At 40.4% G+C, this 16782-nt stretch overlaps 1 protein-coding gene across 1 annotated transcript in view; it reads left to right on the plus strand.

Moving 5' to 3' along the window:
* Nucleotides 1–16782, plus strand: part of LOC103269154 (disks large homolog 2) — a 378014-nt gene that overhangs the window by 297458 nt on the left and 63774 nt on the right. The window contains exon 9 of the mRNA XM_021716926.1: nt 12149–12305. Coding sequence (XP_021572601.1) covers nt 12149–12305 — 157 coding nt within the window. The remainder of the gene's footprint in view (nt 1–12148; nt 12306–16782) is intronic.

A 16782-nucleotide genomic window follows, 5' to 3' on the forward strand; every position in this document is an offset into this window, starting at 1 on the left:
CAAGTAGCCGGAATTACAGGCATGCGCTACCACGCCCGGCTGATTTTTATGATTTATTGTAGAGATGAGGTCTCGCTGCCCAGGCGGGTCTCGAACCCGCAGGCTCAGGCAATCCACTCACCTCAGCCTCCCAAAGGCGCGGGATTACAGGCTGAGCCACCGGAGCCCGGCTTTGGGAAATCATATTTTAATGAGCAGGTTGGGTGATGAGCCTGGTCTCTGAGAAAGATAAATCAGCTATCCAGATGACATTAATGGCTACTATCTTTGTACAAGGATGGCCAGATGAAGCCATCTCATATGTTAGCACAGTCAACCTGGGCAGCACATTCATGTCAGTGACCTGGAGCTGGAGTGGAGAGCACTTCTGCCTCACAGTGATGGAGACACATTTCTAGGTTCTTTTCTCTTACCAGCCAGGTGGGCTCTCCCTCTTTTCTTCTCCCTATTTGTTCAGTTTTATGAGTTTTAGTCTTTAAAGTATAACTTCTGCGACATTCAAACATGCCTTCTTGCTTTGAGCCAAGGTCAGTTTAGGTATAAAACCTTAACATCATTGAGGGACTAATATTTTTGCACAATATTCTTTTGTTTAGTGTGTAGACTTATAGGTTCCTAGTTCTACTGAGGCATCTTTGATCTAATCCCACATTTGGGTCCACACACCCCTTTTCATGCTGCCGTCAAGACACTGAAACACCAGCTCTTTGCTCTTCAGTCTGCTGCTATTCTTGACACTTGCTTTCTTCTGAGCTCACATTTCTGCTTCATTTTCAGCCTCCAAGGATTCCTCTTACTTGCAAGCTTAACTAAGCATTTTAAAGTATTTTATTCAGAATATTATCTGCTTTGTAATGAGAGGGGTTTTTGGAATATCTAATCTGCCAAATGATTGGAAATAGAAACTCTATGTATAATTTTCCTTAACACTTCTCAGTTTTCTAGATGCCTTTTGCTCGTTATCTTATTTGAAATATGTCACTTCCCCGCGAGATAAACATTATTCCTTCCATTAACCAAGCAAAGAACCTGACCTTGCCAAGGGCATGCAGAGTTCCCACAGATCCTTGTAGAGGTAAAACTATAACTCAATATCATTTCTCCCAACTCCTCGCTTGTTTTAATTCATAAGACATACTTTTGTGTGTATGTCTCACATACTCAGCCTGTACTAGTTCCAAAAATTCCTTTATAAAATACCTTAAGTTTTTTTTTAATCATTCACAACCATACATATTCACAGAAAATGTAGATGGAAGGGTAAGCAAAGTAATTTTAGAAAGGTAAAGGCAATGATAGTGGTTTGATCAATGAAAGGACAGTGTGGTTTCAAAAAAGAAGAAATGGTCAGTTCTTCTGGAGGTGAAGGTGGAGAGACAACAGAGAAGAGATGGCACCTGGCCTCAGTCTTGAAGGCCAAGTAGAAGTTCATTAGAAAAACATGAATAGCAGGGGTAAATATCCTTCTAGCCAGAGAAAATAGCTCAGGCAAAGACAATGGTAAGAAGTTGTGGTTGGCAACTTTTTATGATTGAAACGGCATGCAAGACAGCACAGTCACATGAAGTGTGGGGGAGGTGGTGAAGGCAAAATGATGGGGAGCTTTGAGTGCCTTGCTTAGAGGTTTAGACCTTATTCTGAGGGCATACAGATCCTTAGAAGGCTTTTCAGCAAGAGAGTAGCATGGTCAGTTACGTATTTTAGAAGAATGACTAAAAACATATTTATACCTTAATCCCCACTACTAGCCACAGCCTCTAACCGTAGGTGTTGTAGGAGTTGACTGGAGTGACTTTGCAAGCCCAGAGGCTCAAAGTTCAAGGAACAGCCTACTAGTGACCATGAGAAACCCTTCAAGTTTAAGTAGTCATTTTCCTCTTTGAATCCTGAACCCTCTTAGGCCATCTGTTGTTAAGAGAGGAAGATAGCCCACGTCAACCCCTTCCTTGCTCCTGAAAACATCCTGACTGGCTGAGAACGTCCTCTGAGACGCCAGCTAAACAAGATTATGCTGCTGATCTGCCACAGCTGGGAGCAGGTCAGGCTGGCGTTTCTTCCATTGTTCAGCATCCAATGGTTTTATAATTATAAAGGCTTTTTACATCACATTCAGAGAAAAATAAAACGCATACATGAATATAATGTATTTCCTCTGGATGACATGATTAAAAGATAACATCTATTTAGAAAGAAGGTTCCTGGCTACTTTAGCTCATTGCTCACGTATTTCTCTTGGAGCACTTTTCCAGTTCTTGGGCTTTTATAGCTGTTCACATGTGGCTCCTTCTATCCCAGGAGCTTTAATCTTTGTAGTCACAGTGCCTAACACAAAGTAGGCACTCTGTAAATGTTTGTTTATTGAAGGATTAATGGTTGAATAAACTCTATTTTTAAACGGATAGATAACTTCTTTTAAAAAATACTGATATTATGAGTGACCAGGTTCCATCTTCTGTATGTTCCATACTTAAAACCTAGTAAGATATTTGAAATTAGCAGACAATAAGCACCTGTTATTTACAAGGAACTGAAGACAAAAAGCAGATTGCAACACATCTGCTTTGTGTGAGTCCCTGCTCTGGAGTTGAACACTCTGCTAACTGGAGAGGGAGATGAGGAATCCAATCCAATGGAATACCAAATTATGACAGATAACATAGAAAGAGTGCTCAGGGGAGTCATCCAGTCTAGAGTAGGGAGGATAAGAAGAGTATCGGGGATGGCTGCCAGAAGATCATAATCTCTAAGCTAAATCCTGAATGAGGAATGAGAGTCAGAATTTTGTTCTACTGTCAATGTATACTGATGGATAATAATGACTAGTAATGGGACCCTGGGCCACATGAATTCTGGATGATGAATGACACAGCAAATTAGAGCCCAAATTATTTCAGTATAAATAGTATTTAACAAAAAATCAGCCGGGTGTGGTAGCGCATACCTGTAATTCCGGCTACTTGGAAGGCTGAGGTGGAAGGAGCGCCGGAACCCAGCAGGTCGAGGCTGCGGTGGCCGGGAGCGGCCACTGCACTCCAGTCTGGGCAACAGAGTGAGACTCCAACTAAAAAAAAAAAAAGTATTTAAGTTCTTTATAAATTGGTGGTGTGTGCTTATTTATTCAGTCATCAGGTGTTTATTAAAACCCTCTTCTACATATATTAGAGAGACCTAGAAATATAAACCTGACTCCTCACTTCCAGGAGATTATGATCTCACTGGAGGCTACAAAATCTTCACACACAAAACAGTTAATAGGAATGCAGGGCATTATTCATCAGACCCAGAATCACTGGCCTTAGCAATAAGCATTCTGAAGACACTGTGTCTCAAAACATTTGGAAATGAGTCATCATCAAGATGATGGACCTTGACCAGGTCTAATATAAAAGGAAAAAATATTAAGACAAAATTAAAAAAAAAAAAGAGTATTCCAGAATGGGAGAACTTGAATAGGGAAGGACAGAGATGAGCTGAATGTGGAATATTATATCAACTTAAAGTTACAGAGAATAATCACATGCTAAGTACCACACTGTGCAGCATGGAAGAGAAAGATACAAAGGAGATACCAACTGTGTTGTTAAATTTCCAACAATGTGGAGTTTCACACTGGCAGCTTATAGCTAGATCCACAACACAGACATGTGTGATTTGTCTTGAACCATACTTCTAAATTTTTTAGCCACCGTCCATTTTAAATTCTGGATAAGTTATGTAAAAGTCTAAATTCTTGACTTACCTTTAAAAAATGGAGAATCTGGTCTTGTTATTTGATACTCCTGCTTGAAGCAATTGTCCAGAGTTGAGCAGAAGTAGCCCTCCTGTTAGATGAAATGTGTTTTCCAGTTTGTTATGATTCCTCCTTTATCTGAAGCTTTGCTCATTTGTGTTATCGGCTCAGTCTTAGATTTTGCCATGCCTGGTTAAAATCTAGCAAGCAGGAAAGACGTTTTTATAACTAATTATAATCTGAATAATAACTATAAATCACTTTGAGAATTTATCCAAATAGTAATCCATTGAATTACTATTTCTTGATTTCCTGCTACTTGTCAAGCATCTTGCTACTGCTAGTGAAATGCTGGTGCCTAGGCTCCAGAACTTCACATTCTATAGAGAAAGATATATGAGCAAACAATTACTGCACACTGTGAAAAATGCTGCAATAGAGTGATGCATGCAAGTCACAGTGTGAACCCAAGGAACAAGTGACCGTCACTTCCTACGGGTTCAGAGAAGTCACACTTGAACTGGGTTTTAAGATGGCCTGAACCAAGTCATAAAGGTATGGGGCAACATGTCAGACTCAGGGAAGCATGCAGGGTAGCTGGAGACACTTAAGCAGGAAAGTAAAAGAATCAGATGTACATTTTAGTGGAGAGAATGTGTTTGGAAGATTGAGGCTAGAATAACTTCAAATTAAAAGCATATCCTGAAGGTCAAAGCCTGAATTAGAGGGGATGGAGACAGGTGAACACCATGATGTTCAGAGAGAGAACAGTGCAAGACAACACAGGATGAAGTGTTGGAGCATATGGTTCAAATCATAGGCGGTAAGGGCAAAGTGTCAATAATTTTGGTGTAATATATTGCAATCCTTTTCTAAAATTCAGATCCTCCTCTCACATAAAGTATATTTTAGTCTAGTTCTTTTTTTATTTTTTATTTTTTGTTCCTTAAGGTTTCTCTCCACCTACTAGACAAAACACTTCACGCATAGTAAAGCTCTGATACTTGCTGTGTGATTGTAGACAAGTTGACATACTTAAATGTTAGTAAGACAGGAATCTCAGACACAAAATGTACTTACTGTATTATCTCATTTGTATGAGGGTCAAGAAAAGACAAAGCATATCTCTAGTGACAGAAAACAGATCAGTGGTTGCCCAGGGCAATGGTGGGATTTCACAAAGGGGCATGAGGGAACATTTTGGAGGGATGGAAATGTTCTCTCTAGAGATGGGTGTGGTGGCTTCATGGGTGTGTACTCTGTCAAAACTCATCAAATTGTACATTTCAAATATATGGTTTATCATACATAAATTATATGTCAGTAAAGTTGTTTATAAAAGGAAAAAAGTGAAATAGGACTTCTAATACTTTACACTGTTTTGACCCCCTAAGAGAAAAAATATACATAAAATTACTTTAAAATCTATAGTTTAACTTAATAGGTTATTAGTATAAGAAGTTAAATTAGAAAAAGCAAATCACTTGAAGTATGCCTAGGACATTTTATTTGCATTCCATTTTACAGATTTATTTTTTTGTCATTTCTCTTCATTATTAAAAAGAGTGGCATAATTCACTGTGATATAAAATTCTATTTTTATTTTATTTATTTATTTATTTATTTTTTTGAGTTGGAGTCTCACTCTGTCGCCCAGACTGGAGTGCAGTGGCCTCTCCCAGCCACTGCAGCCTCGACCTCCTGGGCTCCAGCGATCCTTCTGCCTCAGCCTTCCAAATAGCTGGAACTACAGGCACACACTACCATGCCCAGATAATTTTTTGATTTATTGTAGAGATGAGGTCTCGCCAAGTTGCCCAGGCGGGTCTCAAACCTGCGGGCTCAGGCAATCCACTCACCTCAGCCTCCCAGAGCACGGGATTACAGGCTGAGCCACCGAGCCTGGCTTAAAATTCTATTTTTAAAAAGGCATTTAAGTCTCATGAGTTACAAAAACTCCAAATAATTTGGCTTAAAAGATTTGTTCAGGTACTTTGAAATAAACAGAGTCCAGGTAAACTAAATAAAATCTACTCTCTCTAAGATATTTTGTGTTTTGTGTTTCTATAGACAGGAAGAGTATGTCCAAGTGTAAGGGTCTCTAATAAATACCCCTAGATGAGTGACAGATAAGTAAGGGGGAATGATATTTTCTAATGATCTTTTAAAGCTGTATTCTTCCTGCATAGAGTCACATTCCTTATTAAACATGTAAGAATAATCTTTATTTCCATAAGAAACCTGTTCTCTGCTATTTTTATTAAAATAGAAGACTCCCTCCATAAAGCTTTTTACCTCCATGTTTGATAGAAGCGCTAGTACAGGGAATGTTTTCCTTTCCTCTTAACTTTGTAAGAAGTGCAAATGGGATGCAACTGACAGCTTTTTTGTCTGAGAAGCATGAGAATGAGGTTAGGACTGTGGCGAGCTGGAATAAGTGACCCTTCTGAAGAAAGGTTATTCTCTAAACCAAGTTCATCATGCAGCAAAACTGAGAGCCAGTGTTGACAGAATGTCAAATTCTTTTCATGTGAAGCCACACATTCACATTGTATGCAAATTTTAAAAATTGTAAACATGAGCAACTAATTCAAACATTTTTATATACTGTGAGTCAGATTTGATCTTCAGCTTGCTGGTTGACAATCCCAGGTATTTACCATATTCTGGACTTAGAAATTTTGAGTAAGAAAACCTATATCCTAATCCTGCCTTTGCTACTTATTAAACTCAGTTAAAAACTTTGGGTAAGCAGTCTTGTTTTACTAACCTAAAAAGTTGTTCTAATAATTTCTTCATCAGATTATTTATTTTTCTCAAAATGTTGTACAAAAATTTTCAGACATAAAGAGAAATATAAATCGTTTTACATTCATATACTCACCACGTAGATTTCACTATTAACATTTTCCTGGCCAGGCATGGTAGCTCATGCCTGTAATCCCAGGACTTTGGAAAGAAACTAAGGCAAGAAGGTTACTTGAGGCCAGGAGTTCACAACCAGCCTGAGCAAGAAAGTGAGCCATCACTCATATCTACCAAAAAATAAAAATAAAAATATGGTATGGTGACCCAGCAACTCGAGTGACTGAGGCAGGAGGATCTCTTGAGCCAGGAGTTCAAGGTTGCTGTGACCTATGATTGCACCACAGAGTTCCAGCCTGGGTGACAGAGAGAGAAAGACTCTGTCTCTTAAAAAAATAATAATAGATTGCCACTACCATACCATTGCCACCAGAGCCTTGCTAAGCTATGGCTAGGTCATGTTTTCTTAAGCTTTGGCCCCCATCTCTACCTTGGGAGGTAAATCTCCTCTTTCTTTTTCCTCTCTCTAATTTACTTTCTAAATAAACTATATTTTCTAATCTAAAAGAATAATAATAATAATTAGGAAAACATTTTCCTATACTTACTCTACAGCAAATCTATTCATCCATTCATCACCAATCCATTTTGCTTTCTGCATCTGTTTCAAAATGGTTACAGACATCAGTATACAACCTTCACTGAGTAGTTCTGAGGTACATAAAGCACCAAGAGCCACATCTAGCACACAGGGAGGTGTTAATCATAATCGCCCTTTCCCTCCATTGATGTTTACTCTTCACAGCTTCCTTGTTGTTAGACCCACTAAGAATGTTTGTATGAATATTTCTTTTTGGGAAAGAGGGAGATTTCTACAATAGCTCTTCCATCAAAATTCTTTGTCCTCCACCTTTAAAATGTATCCAGAACCTAGACTTCTAGTTCCTGACAGAATGAAGTATCTCCATTTCTCTCTAATCTTCCCTCTTATTAAAAAAAAAAAAAACTTGGACACAATAAAACAAATAAATGTAAGAAGACTCTAAACGTTGAAATGGAGGTGACAGACTGATCAGGAAAGGAGTGACACAGTGGCAAGTCCCCTGGACTTTCTTTTTACTGGCTATATCCTGGACAGGGCGCTGGGGAAACCTGCTGCTTGGAACTGCCAGTAGGCACAGACAAAGAGAAAGGCTCGAGTAAAGCTTGATCTCTTTAGACAGAGGAGTGGGGAAAGGTTGTACTAATACAACCGGGAAACTTGATAATACTGACCCACTCTACTCAAACCGAAGAAAAGCAGTCTCTTCACCCCGGCGGTGTCAGTGGGGCTGTGCAGAGAGCTAGACTTCTGACTTTACCACGAGCAGGCAGGAGAGGCAACTATAAGATGATCCTCCAGTTCCTCCACTGGGCTGATGTCAGCGGGCAGAAGGGGCTACTGATAGCATCTGGCAGCAAACGGGCAGAACAAGGTGATATGAGGTAGTGCCAGCTGATACTCCACTTTCCAGTAGGCAGTTGAACTTGTGCCCCCACTGGGCAGCAACAAGCTGGAATGAGGTGGCACCAGCTGGTATTCCATCCCCCTACTCCTAGTATTGATGAGGACCAACAGGAAGCTGAACTTCACCCCTGCTGTGGCAGTGAAGGAGGAGAAAGATGAAAGCAGCACTGGTTGGCAACCACTCTGCCTGCCAAAGTCATGTCAGCAGGGCCCAGTGGGGAGCTGAACTTCTTCCTCACCCAGAGACAAGCAGGCCGCAGGAGGGGGTTCAAGGCAGTGTTAACACCCGGTTTTCTCTCCCCCACTGGGTCCAGAGGGGAGCTGAGTTTCTACCCCCACCTAGTGGCCACAAGGCAGAATGAGTGGAATGTTCCACTTTTCTTTCCTCCTCAGTGTTCCTGGGGTGCAGGGGAACTCCCAAGGCCATCCAGGTGCAGTAAGAGTCTGTTTTATACTAAAGTAATCATTTTTAAATGTAAATCAAATCAAATCATTCTCCTCATAGGCTTTCTACCTATTTTTCTCAGAGTAAAAGTCAAAGTTTTTCAAAATGGTCTACAAGGCCCTGCAGGATTTACCCACTGTTGTCTCTCTGACCAGAGTGGGCAAAATCCTAAGATAACCCCATGATATCTACCTCCTGGTGTTACTTTCTCAGGTAAGTCACCTTACATTAGGGGGAAAGAAAGGATTTTGCAAATGTAATTATGGTTACTAATCAATTCATCTTAACATAGGAGCTATCTAGGTGGGCCTAGGCTAATCACATCCATCCTTGAAAAGCAGAGAGTTAAATTCAGTTACAGGTAGTAGCAGAAAAGGGAGTCAGAGAGATTCCAAATGTGTAAAGAATTTAAGGCACCATAGAGGGAGCCATGTGACCAGGAATGTGGGTGGCCCCTGGGAGCTGAGGAAATGGGTTCTTTTTTTTTTTTTTTTTTTTTGAGTTGGAGTCTCACTCTGTCACCCAGGCTGGAGTACAGTGGCCGCTCCCGGCCACTGCAGCCTCGACCTGCTGGGCTCCGGCGATCCTTCCGCCTCAGCCTTCCAAGTAGCCGGAATTACAGGCGTGCGCTACCACGCCCGGCTGATTTTTTGATTTATTGTAGAGATGAGGTCTCGCTGCCCAGGCAGGTCTTGAACCCGCGGGCTCAGTCAATCCACTCACCTCTGCCTCCCAAAGGCGCGGGATTACAGGCTGAGCCACCGAGCCCGTCTGAAATGGGTTCTTTTGATAGATAATTTTATGTGTCAATTTGGCTGATATTTGGTTAAACATTTTTCTACATGTGTCTGTGAGGGTGTTTCTGGATGAGATGAACATTTAAATCAATAGGCTGAGTAAGGTAGTTTGTCCTCACCAATGTGGGTGGGCCTCATCCAATCCATTGCAGACATGCATAGAACAAAAAAGCAAAGTAAGAAAGAAATCACTGCTTTTTCCTGATTGTCTTCACACTGGGACATTAGTCTTTTTCCACCTTCACACTCGGACTCAGGCTGGAACCATATCACTGGCTCTCTTAGGTCTCTGGCTTGCCAACTGCAGATCCTGGAACTTAACAGCTTCCATAACTACACAAGCCAATTCCTTATTTCTCTCTCTCTATATATATGTGTGTGTGTGTGTGTGTGTGTGTGTGTGTGTGTGTGTGTGTGTGTGTGTGTACATATATATTATATATATATAATTTAATTTGGGGTATATATATATATATATATAATTTCTTTGGAAAAACCCTGACTTAGACAGTTCTACAACCACAAGAAACTAAATTCTGCCAACAACCTGAATAAACTTAGAAACATACTTTTCCACAGAGCTTTCCAATAAGGCTCAGCCTAGCTGACACCTTGACTGGTAACCCAGCTACCAAGCAGACAACGGGGACAAGCCCACCCAGATTTCTGACCTACAGAACTGTAACACAGTAATGGGTGTGGTTTTAAGCTGCTAAATTTGTGGCAATTTGTTTCACAGCAATAGAAAATGGACACATTGGCTTCTTCGACTCTTACTCTCCTTTCACATTCCCTCAAGTCCAGTCACATTGGCCTCCTGATTCTCTTCTGACAACACCAAGCACCCTTCCCTATTAGAGTCTCTGTTTGATTGCTCCTTTCCTCCAGCTGAAATGTTCTTCCTTTAGATATCTACATGACTTGTTTCCTTACCTCTTCAGTCTTAAGTGTCACCTTCTCAACGAATCCCTTGAGGTCCACCCCTGCCACAACCTATACCTCTTCCACTGCTCTGCTTTTTTTCCCTCCAAAATACATATTGCCTATTAATATATTAAATAGTGAACTTATTTATTGCATCTATTGTTTGTTAGAGGTCTACTTTCTTTAGAATGTAAGCCCAAAAGGGCAGGGATATTTGTTTTGTTTGCAAACATTATAAGCACCTGAAACTGTTCCCGACACCGTAGGTGTTTGCCAAGTATTTGTAGAATAAAATGAATTAACTTCATGTCAATTTACCTGTGACTTAATGTATCAATAAGTAACATATCACTTACAGTTCAAGTTGCAGTGTTCATTTTATGTATGCCTCATAATAAGGCTAAACATATATATAGTATATAACTTTATGCATGGAAATGTGATGGCAAATAAAAAACCCTTTATGTAGACATTAGCATAAAAATATATTATGATAACTCTTTACCATTCTTCCATCATCAAGAGCAGGAAAATAGAAGAGGAACTTCAGGGATTGGAACTGAGATGTTTGGGAAAGGAAGGTGGGTGATCCAAACGACACTTGTTCAAACCTAAGGCTTACAGAACACTTTTGTAAACTACTGATAGAGAAAGTTGAACTAGATACCTTTTAAGGTCTCTTACAATTCCATATTTTTATAATTTTCTGGCCTCTACATAAACTCAGGAAACCATTGGCTCGAGATTTTTTTCTCAGACCTTTTTTATCAGTGACCCTTGGTCTGCATTCACAGTCCTCCCTGAGGACCCAAGTTTTTGTCCTTCGACCCCAAGTTCTTCAGAACATCTCCCCATGGATATCCCACCATGGCCTGGAACTGAGTATGTCAAAATCCTACTCATCCGCCTTTTACTAGTGGCTTGGGTACTCTGTCTCCTCCTTTTCCAATACCTGAATCGATCGCTTCTCTCTTCAGACTTTCTCACACGTCATCCTTTTTTCTTTATTCTCACTGCTGACACCCTTGTTCTGGCTGCCACTGCTTCACAGCTGGATTACTTAGACAACATTCTAAATGACTTTCCCACCCCCCATTTTATCTGTGCTTCCCTTTCAATCAACCCTACAAATGACCCTTTGTTAATCTTCCTAAAATAAATTTAAGTATTCTTTCAATGAGTCCCCACTGCCTACAGAGTAATTTTGATTAACAGTCAAGCAAACAGCACCCCACAGCCTGGCATATAAAGGGCTTTCATATCTGACCATTCAATCTCGTCTCTTGTCCCCACAAATTCCTCCCCTTTCTTGGATATATCCAACCTACTGAGCAATATTGTAGTATATAAACCAAAAAGAGATGTTCTAAACAAAGGAAAAGTGGAAATAAAGCTAGCTTAAGAAAATGTTTTAGAATTAAGGAATGATTTTGCATGAAATTTTGGTAGTTGTTATAGTAAGGAATGCAGACATCTGTCCTGCTATTAACCTCTTTCTTGATGTGCAAATGTATCTTACTTTGGGAAACCATTTTCATGGGTAGTGAGTGAATCGCCGATATCATATATCCCAGTCAAAGTAAAAGCTATCTAACTCTTAGCCAGCCATACTAACACTTTTGGGAAGCTGAGGTGGAAGGATTGCTTGAGACTAGGAGTTCAAGACCAGCCTGGGCAACAAAGCAAGACCTAGCTTTTCCAAAAAAGTAGAAAAGTTAGCTAGGTGTGGTGGCACATGCCTGTAGTCCCAGCTACTTGGGAGCCTGAGGCAGGAGGATCACTTGAGCCCAGGAGTCTAAGGCTGCAATGAGTTATGATTCTGCCACTGGAGCAGCCTGGGCAACAGAGTGAAACCCTGTCTTTAAAATAAAGAAAGAAAAGAAAAAGCAGCCTGACAAGTGGGTCACTCTGTGAGCTGTATTCTCCATTTGTTTCCACAGGGAGCCCCGCAAGGTGGTCCTGCACAAAGGCTCCACAGGTCTAGGATTCAACATTGTAGGTGGGGAAGACGGAGAAGGCATTTTTGTATCCTTTATCCTGGCCGGTGGACCAGCAGACCTAAGTGGGGAGCTCCAGAGGGGAGACCAGATCCTATCGGTGAGTATTTCTCTTTCATCTTCCTTCCACATCTGACCCATTCGTGAAAAGTCACTTTCAATAATGATACAAAAAGCACCTTAATTACAAAAGAAAGCTCGATGACAGCACTGTGGCTTCAGGCACATGTCGCAGTTTAAGTGGTGTCCAGGTATTCAATACCTGCTTTGCTTACTTCCCTCAGATAAAGGTAAGGGTTCTCATGTTTTCTGAGACACATATGCATCCAATAGAACATTGAGAACATGCCGTTTTAAGATGGCATATTACTTATTTTATTTTTAAAAAATCAGATTTTTTTCTCCTAACTCATGAACATACTGTAAAAGTGCATCTTTATAATGTACATAGCTTGGTGCATATAACAATGTAAGAAAATGCATAATACTGTACACAGTTTTCTGTGCAAAAGTTTGCTAATGAAAAGTGGTAGCACCAGCACTATTTACCTAAACTCAAGAATTGTCAGCAACAGGCCAGGTAAGTGGCTCACACCCGTAATTCCAGTGCCTTGGGAGGCTAAGATGAGAGTACTGCTTGAGACTAGGAGTTTGAGACCAACCTGATCAACACAGTAAGACCTAGTCTTTACAAAATTTTTTTTAAAAAATTAGCCTGGAGTGGTGGTTCATGCCTGTAGTCCCAGCTACTTAGGAGGCTAAGGCGGGAGGATCATCTGAGCCCTGGAGATGGAGGCTGCAGTGAGCCATGATTGAGTCACTGCACTCCAGCCTGGGCAACTAAGACCCCAATTCAGAAAAAAAAAAAAGAATTGTCAGCTACAATTTGTTAAGCACCTATTATTTATCCAGCATTTCATAAAAGTAATTTTAAGACCACTTTATTGAGGTATGATTGAAATACAAAAAGCTGTACATATTTAATGTATACAACTTGATGAATTTGGAGACATGTATGCACCAGTGAAACCATCTCCACAATCTGTACCATAAACATATTCATCACCTCCAAAAGTTTCCTCCTGCCTTCTTATTTATTATTATTCTTGTTTTCCCCTTTGTGACAAGAATAATGAACATAAGATCTGCCCTCTTAGCACATTGGTAAGTGTGCAGTATTGGTGACCCCAGGCACTGTGCTGCACAGTATATCTTGAGAATTTACTCATCTTATATGACTATAAAGTAATTCTTATTGTCATAGTCAGCCTGAAGGGTTTTGCCCCATGTTCACATGAAGAAAATCTGGTTCACTGAATAGCTTGTCAAATTTTCCCAACTAGACCGAGTCAGAGCTTTGATTCAAACATCCCATCTCAGTGCCCATCACGCCTGCCTTATCCTTTCCTTCCTTCTTTCATTCTTCCCTCTTTCCCTCCTGTTCTCCCTTTCTTCTATTTTTTTCCCCTTTTCTTTCCCTATTTCCTTTTACCTATCCAGATATTTATTGGCTGTTTCTTTCTGCTGTGTCAAGCTACCTCCCTGGTATGATAGGTAGTTAAGTCCATTGTGAGTGTTCCTGCCTGTATTGAAATGTTAAGAATCATGCAAATAATAGTGGAGAATTACATAAGAAGCCCGTTCTTATAGCTAATGTTATGGTTTATTCTCAACAAAGCATTAGCTTATGGTTTTCATTGTGTACTTAGAAATATTTGTTTTTACTTTATAGCTATGATTTATAGATAGAATGAAGTGACCTTATATTTACTAGTCATCATTTCAATCCCTCAAATGGGCAAAACTCTCTCTCTTTGTCCCCCGCAATCCCCCTCCACACATACACATATACACAATTTGCCTCAATAGCAGACAGTCGTTGACCTGAGTCAAGTGCAGTCTACACGAGTGGCCTTGCTGTATATGGTTCCCTGTGGTTCTTTCACACGTGCAGGCCTCTGCCCACTCATCAGCTTGCGGATCTCTGGAAGGATGTTGAGTATGAGAGAAACAGAGCAAGGGTTCATGATGGGGCCTTGTTCTGCCATCCAGGAGTTGCATGTCTCTCCTTCCCTTACCCACTTCTTTGATACTTAAATGATACATAAGATATAACTGACAGAAGTGAAACATACTGCTCATCTGTGTTTATATACCCGTCTTCCTCTACTAGGTGGTAAGCTCCCTGAAGGTAAACTCTCTTATATGATTTTATTTACTCAATATTTAGTACAATGCGTGGCAGTGTCTCAAAAAATGTTTATTGAATGAAAACATGTTGAGTAAAGATAGTGGCACTTTAAGAAGTCACTATAGTCCAAAAGATTGATTTAACATTCTACCTATTCGGGCTCGGTGGCTCAGCCTGTAATCCCGCGCCTTTGGGAGGCTGAGGTGAGTGGATTGCCTGAGCCCGCGGGTTTGAGACCCACCTGGGCAACTTGGCGAGACCTCATCTCTACAATAAAATCAAAATGAGCCGGGTGTGGTAGCACGTGCCTGTAGTTCCAGCTACTTAGAAGGATCACCGGAGCCAAGTAGGTCGAGGCTGCGGTGGCCGGGAGCGGCCACTGCACTCCAGTCTGGGTGACAGAGTGAGACTCCAACTCAAAAAAAAAATTTTTTTTACCTAAACCATACTAATATATGTTTATCATCCCTGGCTTAAAGTTTGTAGACTGAAGGACTACTCTGTCATTTCATTATGATCAGCATTTGTATTGTCATCATATGCTCCCAGGAATAAAGCACTGTTGCATGCATTAATTCTGGAGTTCCTCTAAGACATTCTAAGGGCCAGGGCAGTTTATTATTATTATTACTTCCATTTGCCAGTTTAGGAAAGGGGGATTCAGAAAGGTTAAGAGATGTGTCTAAAGTTCCACAGTTACTGGCCATAAATTTTGACTGAACTTGGGTCTTGTGACCCAGGGTCAGTGCTCTTTCTCCTCACAGCACAAGCTCTCTTCAAAATTTTGTCGAGTCCCTACTCAGCACCTTCTTGGTGTGCACTGCTCTGTGTGCACATGCACTTGGGAACATATAGAACTATAAAGAAACAAATACTTATGTGATACCTTCCAGTTGGTCACGATTATAACTAATTGAATCTTATAACAATACTATACCTTATTATGTTCATTTTAAGAATGAAGAAACGGAGGCACAGAGATGACAAGAACTCCCTAACTCTTCTTAAATAAGAAAGTCACAAATCCATAGGTTTTACTTGTTTTTTGTTTGTTTGTTCTTTGAATTGGAGTCTCACTCTGTCGCCCAGACTGGAGTGCAGTGGCACGCTCCTGGCCACCGCAGCCTCCACCTGCTGGGCTCCGGCGATCCTTCCACCTCAGCCTTCCAAGTAGCTGGAACTACAGGCATGTGCTAACATGCCTGGATAATTTTTTGATTTATTGTAGAGATGAGGTCTTGCCAAGTTGCCCAGGTGGGTCTCGAACCCGCGGGCTCAGGCAATCCACTCACCTCAGACTCCCAAAGCACAGGATTACAGGCTGAGCCACCAAGCCCAGCTGGCTTTACTTGTTTTAACCTCCATACATGTGGGAGAAAAGGGATGAGCTAATAACACTTTATGGCTCTATAAAGAAAACTCACAAGAATTTCTAATTTAAAAAATAGATGCATTATCCAGGCACAGTGGCTCATGCATATAATCTCAGCACTTTGGGAAGCTGAAGCAGGAGGATTGCTTGAGTCCAAGAATTTGAGACTAGCTGAGGCAACATAGCAAGACCTCATCTCTACAAAAAAATCTAAAAATTAGTTGGACATGGCAGCTACTCAGGAGGCTGAGGCAGAAGGATTGCCTGAGCCCAGGAGGTTGAGGCTGCAGTGAGCCATGATTGAACCACTGCACTCTGACTTGGGTGATAGAGTGAAACCATGACTCAAAAAAAAAAAAAAAAAGATGTATCTATTAAAATATTATTACCAGGACCACATAACAAATAAGCCAATCAATCAGAATTATTGTCTTTTTAGATATTACAATTCATAGGACGTAACAACGGTCTTTGAAGTTCAGATAACATATTTCTTTTATGTATAGCATTTGCAAGGACATTCAATGATGGCAACGGTATCTTTTTTTTTTTTTTAGTTGAAAGAGAAGAGGGAACATTTCTTCTTTTTAGCTTGCCAAAATTTATTTAGTGTGTGGCTAACTAGAAAGTGACTAGTTTCAAGTTTCAATATTGGCATTGAGAGAAAGGAATAAACAGACTTGAGAAGTTCAAATATTGCAAAATGTAAAGAAAATTTGCAGAATAGAATTATTAACAATGGGATATGGAAGATAAATATTTTGTATCTACAACTTGCCCTGGACCTACAGGGACAAGCTATAACTTCCTAGAAAATACAAAGCAAGAACTCTAAATAGCAATTAAGAGCTAAATAAAATTCAGTACATATCACTAGGTCACGTAAGATTAATTTGCAAATAAGTCATACTAACAATAATGTAGTAAGCTCAGAGACAAGAACTAGATTTCCCAGGGAAGGGGATATGTCTTTGTTCTCAATTGTCCTTCATAGATAAGAGATTTGTATAATAG

This window comes from Carlito syrichta, unplaced genomic scaffold, assembly GCF_000164805.1.
Source record: "Carlito syrichta isolate Samal-C Ts95f unplaced genomic scaffold, Tarsius_syrichta-2.0.1 Scaffold309093, whole genome shotgun sequence".
In the NCBI taxonomy this organism is placed as follows: Eukaryota; Metazoa; Chordata; class Mammalia; order Primates; family Tarsiidae; genus Carlito; species Carlito syrichta.